Raw genomic sequence first — 10,682 nt, forward strand, 5'->3', positions numbered from 1 at the left:
CTCAATATACATTATTACTAATTTATTACATTTTTTTGATGAAATATTAAATTGTTATTATTAATTTTATTACATTAATGAAACTAATGAACTAACAGTTAAATTTTATTAAAGCGTAAGTATCTCCACATATCAAAAAAAAAAAAAAAAAACTTTGTTAATATAAGAGAGAGTGATAGTGGGAGAATTGACAGGTGGAGAAAGACTAACGATCTTCCGGTCCGTCGTAACAAAGCGAAAGCGAAAGCAAAAGCCAAAAAAAAAAAAAAAAAAAAAAAAAACGCAACGAATCGTGTAAAAAAAAACCTTGAACGACTACGCATGTAAAACGGTACATCTGTGTCGACAGATCCAAGCCGACACTTTTGCCAAAAACAACAAAAATAAATCAAAATAAAATAAATATCTCCGAACTCTTCCTCCGTACTTCTCTACTCCAAAAAAAAAACACACACACTCTCTCTCTCTACTCTGCTGCCACTTTTCTACTTTTCCCACTTCTTACTTTTCCTGTTTACCAAACACACTTATACCCTCTCTTCTTCTAGAAAAGCTCTCTGCGAGTTCTTCTCTCTCTGTTGGTGTTGCTTTGCTTCGTTCTCTCTCTCTCTGTGCCATTTCTGTGCAAGCTGGGATCGGAAGTGAGTACTGACACACGCACATTGTTGATGCTAATCATGTCTCTGCTTTCTCTCTCTTCATTGCTTTATTGAATTGCCAGTTTGTTTATTCAGGTTTCTCTTGCATTGAAGCCCTCATGCACAGTAAATAACACCCGGTGTGGCTTCTTCATTTTCTGAGTTGAGAGACCCTTCAGATTTACTGCTCCATTGACTTTTTTAACTTGGAGGTGTTGTAAATCTAACTTTTGGTGTCTTTTTTAATTTGAAAAAAATAAATAAATTGGGAGGTAAACTAGCTAGCTATTACTGTATTTAGTTTTTGCTTCTGGGTTTTGCTTTTTTTCTTAATTACCATTGCAATGTGAGATTCCTCAGTTTTTTTTACCTGATTGTTAGTGATAAGCTAATTGACTATACATTCATTGATGCAATATTACTTCATTTGAGTTTGTCTGTTAAATTTTGTTGAATCTTTGAGAGAGAGAGAGAGAGAGAGAGTTTCATTTGATTTCTAATTTTATTTGAAAAATTGAGTGGTAAGAAGTAAAACAGTGTTATTCTATAAATGGGGTTAGAGTAGAAGAATAGTTATGCCCTTTTTCATAGCCGTTTGCTTCTTCTTCCTTTTTTTTTTTTTTTTCCAAATGTAGTGAGTGGTTGTTTAATTAGTGCATTGGTTATGTTCGTGAAAATTATTTCTCCCTTTCATTCTTTGACGGATATGCAATTTTCTTTTATGTTTCTTGTGTACTTGGGCAGCACCCTTTGCACTTTTTAAATAAATAAAAAATTACAAAAAGAAGATATAAAATATAAGGAGAATAACATCATGGTGGATTGTTTAATTTTCGATCAAGAAAACTTCTCTTCGTGACCGGATCTTTTTGTACAGATATATGAATTTATGCTCAGCAGTAGTAACTGATATAAAATTAGAGTTATAACTTATAAGTTTGGTCTTCTTTTATTTTTCCATGCAGATTCCTCATATAAAGTCCCTATACTATCCTATCTGGACTTGGCAATATAATGGACAACAAGGCATGGCTTTGGAGGAAGAAATCTTCAGAGAAGACTGTTCTTTCAACAGATAATATAAACACCCCTTTAAAAGGAAATGAAGAAGAGGTAATTCAGTCATTATCTCTTTGTCACTGTTAGAAGTATGCGGTTAAATGAATGAAATTTACCATATCCCAATAGTTTAAACTTTTGGAAAAATTGGTAATTTAACAGTCACTAATATTACTAGCAATATGACATGTTGATCTTCTTCATATGATGTCATTCTTTAAGTTCATGGCTTAGTGAGTTCCACAGTATATTTTTCTCATCACATCAGAGGCACACTGCACTTCATCTTAACATGTTTTAAGTCTAATGCTTTAGCTATAAATCTTAAATAGTCCTATTTTTGTCTTATATAGTGAGGAAGTCCTCGCTCGAATGTGTATTGGTCAAAGGTCGAGTTGAACTTCAGTAGGACTTCAACAGATGAAAGCTTAAATACTCTTTAGACTGTCTATATTATCACTGGAAAAGGCTTCTTGCCTGAGTATGATGGAAATTTAGTGAACAAGCTTTTGAAATGAGATTATTATGTGTTAGTTGATTTTTTTCATTTTATTAAGGAGCTGAATGTCAGCTGCCAGATGAGTTTATATTCTAGTTTTTAATTAAAATAAAGGAAAATAAATTGCTATACTGCTGTAAGGAGTGCCAATTAACACAATAAATAGTTATGCATCAAGAGGGGACTAGAAAGGAAAAAATAAATAAGGAATTGTTTTACTCAATGGAGTTGAAAAAATCAGGTTTCAAATTCTGCCTATTAAATATTCTACACGGGAATAGGGTCAGAATGACAAACATTTGAATTGGAATACCAGAGTTGACTACGTTTCATCTGCATGTTTTTCCTTGAAGCCTTTAGCTTTTAGATTAATTTTCCAGATTGGTTAGAGGCTGTAGCTGAAAAGCTTGTTTTATAATGTGCCCATCCTTTTGCTAATACCAAAATGTAATTCATAGTAGAAATATTGGTTTAAACAGAGGTTTATAAAAAACCCAGTATATTACAAGATTGAAGTAGTGTATCTGAAATCTGAATAACCAAAGTTTCTTTTTAAGTCAACAATTGTCCTTGGAGAAACATTAGCATTTTTCAGATCATTCTCTATTACAAACTAAGACTCCTGATTTGGTTAAAATTATCACAAAAGTCAATCAAAAGATGAAATGTACATGGAAAAGCTTCCTATGGATACTGAATATGCTTCCCCTGTGTGGTTCTAGCCTTCTGGGATGCCTAAGCTTTACGAGATTTTGACTCTTGAGGATCACAACCTAGTGACTATTATCAAGAAGCTTGTGCCTGCTAGTATGGGCAAAGAAACTTCAAAAGTGATTCCCCAAGAGGCATTCCTACTTGAGCAGATTTTTGAGTGTTTTCTATGTGTCTTTGTCTTTCATTTGGAAACTTTTTAATGTACTTTGAGGCATTTGTGGCACCTTATCCTTTTTTTCCCTTTCTTCAGATACAGACACTTCTGACCGAGAAAGCCAAATTGGAGAAAGACCTTAGAATTTTAAATGATAAGCTTTCTTCAGCCCTCTCTGAGTGTGACGCTAAAGATGAACTTGTGAAGGACCATGCAAAGATGGCGCAGGAAGCAATTGCAGGTGATATACTGTGGTTTTTCCCCATTCTAGATTCCCTTGTACTTTGCAGGGAACTTATTGGCTGCATTGTGTACTTTTATTGAAATAAAATTTTGGAAAAATTGTACTTTAATTTATATAGTTTTTGGGGTGATTTTAAATTAAACCTTGGAGTTTCAAATCTTACACTTAAAACCTCTGACTCTCTCAATTGTAATGAAAATCGCCTTCTGTCAAATTTTCCCTTATTGACGTCTGAGCACATGAAAAATTGTAAATAGTGTGTTTTAGAAAGATTAATATCGGACCCTCAACTTAAAATGATGTTGTTTTGGAACTTATTAAAAAAAATCCTAGCAACCAAAAAAAAAAAAAAAAAAAGAGAAAACACTTTCTCTTCTCCTCTTCCTCCTTTCCTTTCTCATTGCTGACCCATTCTTCTCTCAATTCCACCCATTCATCTCTCAATTTCCTCATTCTGAGGAAGACCATAGCCAACCAAAGTAAAGTTGCAGAAGGTTCAGATGTATCCTGGGGCAACATATTAGGATGCTGCCACTTCTGTGACCATTTAAAATCTAAACAGTAAACCCCCACCCCCCCTTATACCCAATCAGTACACAACAAAATGTTGAATGCTTTTCACAATTGCTTTACTCCATTTCCCAATTCTCTTACGACAAGAATCACCATATCATTAGAATAATGGGAGGTTCTCCAGACTGAGATGATTTTATTTCTCTCACTCTCTCTCTCTCTCTCACACACACACAATTCTTATCGTTCACTTTGATACATTGTCGTTTTGGCTATGGATTTCGCTTTCTGTTTGTTTTCCAAGAAAATTAAAGGCAAAGAAAAGAATGTTGAATTTTTCATTTTTCTAACCGATGTTGTTTTGGTTTTGGAATAACTGGCAGCTGGCTGTGTATGTGTTATGTTTTATGGTCAGTGATGGTGGCCTTGGTTTAGCAATGAGTTTTGGGTGAGGCAGATTGGGCTTGGTTGGTTTTGAGTGAGGTGGCGCATGGGAGTTGTTGTGAGGCCCTTAGGCCAGTTGGTGTGGAGATGATTGGCTGTTTGGGCATTTGATGTGCCTTTTCTTTTGGGGATGGAGCCATAGATGTGTTTTGATTGTGGTGGTTGTGAAATTTTTTTCCCTGTTTGGGCATTTGATGTGCCTTTTCTTTAGGCACAAATGACATTGTTTTTAAGTTAAGGGGGTTATGTGTGCTTGCCTCTTGGACAGCATTATGGGAAAACTGGACGGGCCCATTTTTTTTATGGTTGAGAAAGTATGTGGTTTTAAATGCAAGATTTGAGACTCTAGGGTTTTTGTTACCACTTAGGTTAAAATGTAATTTGTCTTAAGATTATTCATGCATAACAAAAAAGTTATGGGTTGCAAAATTACCACTCACCTTATGATATGCACTTGGTTAAATTATGTCTTCATATGACAGCAAAGTGATCCTTTGCTAAATAATTTTTATGTAGGCTGGGAGAAGGCAGAAGCAGAAGTGGTGTCTCTAAAGCGAGAATTAGAAGAAGCTTTACTGCAGAGGGTAGTTGGTGAAGAAAGATTAGCTCATCTGGATGCAGCACTTAAAGAATGTATGCAACAGCTACGTTTTGTTCGAGATGAGCAGGAGAAAAGAATTCATGATGCTGTTATGAAGACATCAAAGGAATTTGAAAAAACCCAGGCAGTTTTAGAGGAGAAGTTATCAGAGACAAGTAAAAGGCTTGCCAAAATAGGTGTTGAAAATTCTCAGCTTAGCAAGGCCCTCCTGGTGAAGGAAAAGTTGATCGAAGATGTTAATAGACAGTTGACTCAGTTGGAGGCAGATTTTAGTGCTCTAATGACTAGATTAGAATCCACAGAGAAAGATAATGCTTCTTTTAAGTATGAGGTTCGAGTGCTTGAGAAGGAGCTTGAAATCCGAAACGAGGAGAGAGAATTTAATCGTCGAACAGCTGATGCATCACACAAGCAACACCTAGAGAGTGTGAAGAAAATTGCAAAGTTAGAATCAGAGTGTCAGAGGTTGCGTCTCCTAGTCAGGAAGCGTTTGCCAGGTCCTGCTGCTTTAGCAAAAATGAAAAATGAAGTTGAATTGCTGGGAAAGGATTCAGCTGAAATGAGGAGGAGAAATTTGAATACAACGGGTTTCATGGTTGACTCTGCGATTGATAACTCTCCCGAGAATCCCAATAGAAAGATTGGTTTTCTGACTGAGCAACTATGTGCTATGGAAGAAGAAAACAAGAATCTCAAGGAAGCCCTTCATAAAAATGCAAATGAACTCCAAATCTCAAGGATCATGCATGGTCGCTCAGCTTCCAAATTATCTCAAGGTGAGTTGCAGCTTGAAGAAGTGTCAAAAGGTCAGACAATTATGGAGCTAACAAGGAGTAGTCGTATGTCTCATGAGCTCTCTCTGGCATCAATTTCTGACATTGGCAGTGATGATAAGGTTAGCTGTGCTGAATCATGGGCTTCTGCTTTGATTTCAGAACTGGAGCACTTTAAAAATGGTAAACAAAAGGGGTCACCATCATCTAAAACTGTTGGAACTGCAGACATTAATCTGATGGATGACTTTGTTGAAATGGAAAGATTAGCATTAGTATCTGTAGATAAACCTTTTGGAGATTCTCATGCTTCTCAGCCCTTGGAAACTGAGTTAAATAAGGATTCTTCAGAGTTAAAGGGTAGGGAGATAGTTCCAATTTCTGACTCTGAATCTGGCTTCATTGTGTCAAACCAGGAAATCAGGTTCAAAGATACATTAATTGGTAAAGTTCCTGGTTGGCTGCAGGATATTCTGAAAGTGGTTTTGGAGCAAAAAAGTGTTACACAGAGAGACCCTGATGAAATAGTTGAGGATATTAGAGCAGCTTTGGTGTATATAAATTGTTCAAGCCCCAGAGAAGTTGTTGATGCAAGGAAAAGTTCAAACAATCCTGATGCATCTAATTCCCCACATGTAAATGGCTACATCTCATGGAAGCCATCAAAAAAACATTCTGTGATGGATTCACCTGGTGGTGTATCTCACGTTGATGTCTCATTGACAGAAAAGAGCAACCAGCAGTTGCACTCGGATTTGGGTAAGTCGATAGGCAAACTAATTGAGCTTATTGAAGGGATCAGTTTGCCATCTCTGGATTATGATAACCCTGAGGCCTTGTCCAGAAAGGATGGGAACATTTTCTCCAACAACAATTTAGAAACACCTACAGGGTACATGGCGCGGGTTTTCCAGTGGAAAACTTCTGAACTCAGTGCTGTTTTACAGCAATTTATTCATAGTTGTTATGATCTGTTGAATGGAAAGGCTAACATAGACAAATTTGCCCAAGAAGTAACTACTGCTTTAGACTGGATTATGAATCATTGCTTTTCCCTACAAGATGTTTCAAGCATGAGGGATGAGATTAAAAAGCATTGTGATTGGGATGAATCACGAAGTGAAAGTGAAGCAGAAGTTGGAACGATTGGTCATTTTTTTGAAGCTGATAAACTACGTGTTCCCAGAGAACAGTCATCATATTTGCCTATGATTGCTGCTTCAAACAGCCATCATATTCATATGGAAGAGCTTCAATATAATGTGAGGGAAGAAAATAGGAAACTGAGAGATGAAGTTATGAATTTGGAATCTGCAAAGAAAGACTTGGAAGGGAGGCTTTGGTCTGCTACTGAAAAGAGTGAATCCCTGATGAATAAACTTCTTGAATCAGAAAAAACCATTGGAGACTTGCAAACAGAATTGGAAACTCTAAAAGAATCGAAAGGAAGGATTGAGGATCACATTGAAGGCCAAAAGTTGATGAATGAAGATCTAGACAGACAACTTGCAGCAGCCAGAGTGGAATTAAATGAGGCTTGGCATAAGCTTTCATCACTAGAGGTGGAGCTGGATAATAAAAATAGCTGTTGTGAAGAATTGGAGGCCACATGTCTTGAACTGCAGCTCCAGCTTGAAAGGTTCTTTATTTTTCTAATGATTTTAATTCCTTGAAATATAATGACTATCACTTCTATTTTTCTGAATTATTAAGATATGCCTTGTATCTGATATATTTTCAGCATTACAAAGAAGAAAAGCCCGCAGCATGACCTCAATCAGGAAGAAAAGCAACTTCGGACTGTAAGTTCATACAGTGTTCCTGATACTAAGGTTGTGGGGAAATACTTTTTATTTTTGTTTGCAGTGTTACAATCTATTAATTATTTGATAACTGAAGCTGTCTCACTGTAGATGTTAACACTCTTTGAATTTTTTACATACGTATTTCACTAGCATTTGCAATGTTGAAAGGGTATTTGACCATCAAAATTTTCTTGTTGCATATAGAGAATATAATCGGACAACAAAATTACCTTGTTTTTATTAACAAATAATGTGCTTTTCCTACTAGAGCATAATGTGTGAATTGTTTGAGATTTTTTTTTGGATAGATAATTAGAGTAATATTATTGATGAAAAGAGAAAGGAAAAATACAAATTGTTCATGATGATGAACACAGGTAAACATCAAACAACAAAGAAAAAGAAATCAAGAGGCTATTCTAAGAGAAACCATAAACTCTGAAAGAGATGAACAATCTGTAAAACCCCAGCACCTAGACTAATAATAAAGACTATGTTGGCATAGAACTTTTAACTCTTTCAATGTCTTCTCAGTGTTCTCAAAGTAGCGATGATTTCGTTCCAACCCATACAATCCGCATCAAACAACTGGAATCAAATTCCAAATATTTGAAGTATGATTCCCAAGCCAATGATGCCAACAAAATAACAACCCCACCACAGAGCTTGGTGTGACCCATTGAATGCCAAAAACTTGAAGCATAAAAACCCATAAAAACCCATAAAGAGCGTTCAACTGGACAGTGAAGAAGTAAATGGTCCACAGATTCCCCATTACAATGACACGCTATATTGATTTGCCAATGAGCAACCCCTAAGTATGAGATTATCCAAAGTAAGAATCCGACCACGAGCAATTGTCCACAAAAAGAAGCCGCTCTTTTAGTAACCTTAGTTTTCCAAACACCCTTCCAAGGGAACAAAGAATTCTGAGCATCCCAGATCTCATGGTAGAAAGACCAAGGGTCAAAGTTACCATTTCCTTTAAGGCGCCAATAAATAATATCACTCCCTACACCCTGAGGAATACGAGATTAGATAAAATCAAGAAGAGAATAAGCTGCATCTAGCTCTCAGTCTTGAAAATCCCTATAAAATCTCAATTCCAAACTCTAACATTTCCCCCCTCCTGAAGACACAAAACATAAAAAATACAAGCTTTCTTGTCATCTGAGAACTCATAAAGCTCAGGATAGAGAAATTTAAGGGTGTTGTCCTCAACCCACCTATCATGTTAGAAGAGGATATGAGTACCATCACCCACTACGAAAGACAGATGCTTAGAAAAGTTCTCCCACCCTTCGTTGCTTGAGCTTGTTTTAAATTTTCCTTGTACAGAAAATGAATTAAATTGATCAATGCTGTATGAATCCTTACATGTGGGAATTACCTGCAGAAAAAAACTAAGTAGCTGAAAGGATTGGCATTGAACTGAACTTCTCAAACTTGATTTCTCCATATGATTAACACCATAGAAAATAAACAGAATCTATGTCATCTGCTAGGTCTGCTGTACACCTGCCTTTTATTATATTAGGGCAGAAGGAGTGTTGAAAAGAGAGGACTTCATGTAAAATATAAATAAATGAAGGCAGAAAAAAAAAACCTACTGTAATGTATTCAATGAGTATCACTCTGACCAATGCCATTGTAATTTAGAAAATTTTGAAGAGTTGCTTACTAGTGCTTAGTTACATTTTACACATCTTACTTGGTTTTGAGTGAGGGGCTGTTGATCAATTGTGCAGGATTGGGAGATCACAACTGCTTCAGAAAAGTTGGCAGAGTGCCAGGAGACTATCCTAAACCTGGGCAAGCAATTGAAGGCATTAGCCTCACCAAGGGAAGCAGCCCTTTTTGACAAGGTCATAGCTAACCCCACTGACACAATTGTCACCACCACTACCACAGCCCCAACCCCACCCAAGGACAGGAGCATGAACCAGCACTCCTCTCTACTCGATCAGATGCTAGCAGAGGATGATGCTGCAGCTAAAGTAAGATCTCCAAAGATCAAAGAAATCAATGGCAATTCCACTATAAAAGACATTGGGTCATTCCAGCATCTTGAAAAAATTCTTGTTATAAATGGTGTTAAACATGAGGATGACAATGCTACGGGCGGTTCTTTGGCAATTGTGCCTAGCAAGAAACGAGGAGGTGGGAATTTGTGGAGAAAGCTATTGTGGAGAAAGAGAAAAGGTAACAGTAAGAAAACAACTCTTCCGTTTGCCCCATGACAACATCACAGTACTGATAAGGTGATGGCAAGCTTGGTGATCAGTGTTCAAATTTTTATTTTTATTTTTTATCATAGTTTTTCGATTTGTTGTAAAGGAATTGGGAATTAATAAGTCTTGGCTGTTATTAAACATATGAGAAAGAGAGCGAGAGTGAGAGTTTTGCATGTTGTGTGTATTAATGTTGTATATAGAACTGATGCCAGGACATTATAAGGTTTACTGCATATTGAAGATGTTCCTAAAGGTGATAAAATTGACATGGGCCAAGTTTAATTATCAGGATCCTTTTTGTTTTTTGAAGAGTTGGAACTGTTTCAACCAAATATAAGATTTTGAGGACAAACAATTTGATCTTCGATCTCTAAACTTTTTCTTTTCTTTTCTCTCTTATTTTATTTTATTTTTAAAGGGAGCGATAAATTAAGTGAAGACTTAGTCAGGTTCAACATTGCTAGCACAATGCCTATCATGGGCTATACCCAAAGCATCCAAGCTTAGGCTACACTTAAAGCATCCAAGCTTAGTAACTTACATATATCAGCAGGGGAAACAAGCAAAAAAAAAAAAAAAATTATTCGGTTTGAGTTTAGCTCCCCTTCTAACGAGCATCGGCACGCTTGTTGGCCTCCCTAAAGCAATGCTTTACCCTTGACTGGGGTATCCTGCTGAATGGTGTCCTGTTTTCATTAATTAGTGGGAGGTTACAACTAGAAGAACAAGAGTCTAGGGTAAGATAATCCAAAAATATTTTAGCATCTAGCTCAATTTTTTACAGAATGGTATTATAACGAAGGCACAGAAGAAGACCATCCCTCAAAGCCCATAGTTCAGCAAGAACACTGTTACTCCTATGGCTTATGCAAATCCTTTGATCCACTCACCATTGTGATCTTGAATGAGTCCACCGCCAGCCAGACTGGAGTGCCCAGTGAAGAGCCATCAATGTTGAGCATAAACCAATAAGAGGGTGATATTTCCCAGCTGACATTTTGTAA

At 36.6% G+C, this 10,682-nt stretch overlaps 1 protein-coding gene across 2 annotated transcripts; it reads left to right on the forward strand.

Moving 5' to 3' along the window:
• The first annotated feature begins 432 nt into the window (after positions 1 to 432).
• On the forward strand, positions 433 to 9,966 carry LOC142625724 (filament-like plant protein 7). 2 transcript variants are annotated; one of them, XM_075799423.1, is made up of 7 exons: positions 433 to 641; positions 735 to 850; positions 1,604 to 1,751; positions 3,161 to 3,305; positions 4,782 to 7,278; positions 7,381 to 7,471; positions 9,193 to 9,966. In XM_075799423.1, exons 3-7 carry the CDS (start codon positions 1,653 to 1,655, stop codon positions 9,682 to 9,684), a joined length of 3,324 nt encoding a protein of 1,107 aa, XP_075655538.1. In that variant the 5' UTR covers positions 433 to 641; positions 735 to 850; positions 1,604 to 1,652; the 3' UTR covers positions 9,685 to 9,966. The 2 variants fall into 2 exon arrangements, with proteins under 2 accessions (XP_075655538.1, XP_075655539.1); XM_075799424.1 differs by having other exon boundaries at positions 7,381 to 7,441.
• The last annotated feature ends 716 nt before the right edge of the window (positions 9,967 to 10,682 follow it).

This window comes from Castanea sativa, chromosome 2 (genome assembly GCF_040712315.1).
Source record: "Castanea sativa cultivar Marrone di Chiusa Pesio chromosome 2, ASM4071231v1".
In the NCBI taxonomy this organism is placed as follows: Eukaryota; Viridiplantae; Streptophyta; class Magnoliopsida; order Fagales; family Fagaceae; genus Castanea; species Castanea sativa.

Coding starts and splice junctions, on each gene's coding strand:
- LOC142625724 (XM_075799423.1), top strand. CDS start 1,653: ATGGACAACAAGGCATGGCTTTGGAGGAAGAAATCTTCAGAGAAGACT. Junction 7,279..7,380: donor CTGCAGCTCCAGCTTGAAAG/GTTCTTTATTTT, acceptor ATATATTTTCAG/CATTACAAAGAAGAAAAGCC. Junction 7,472..9,192: donor ACAGTGTTCCTGATACTAAG/GTTGTGGGGAAA, acceptor TCAATTGTGCAG/GATTGGGAGATCACAACTGC.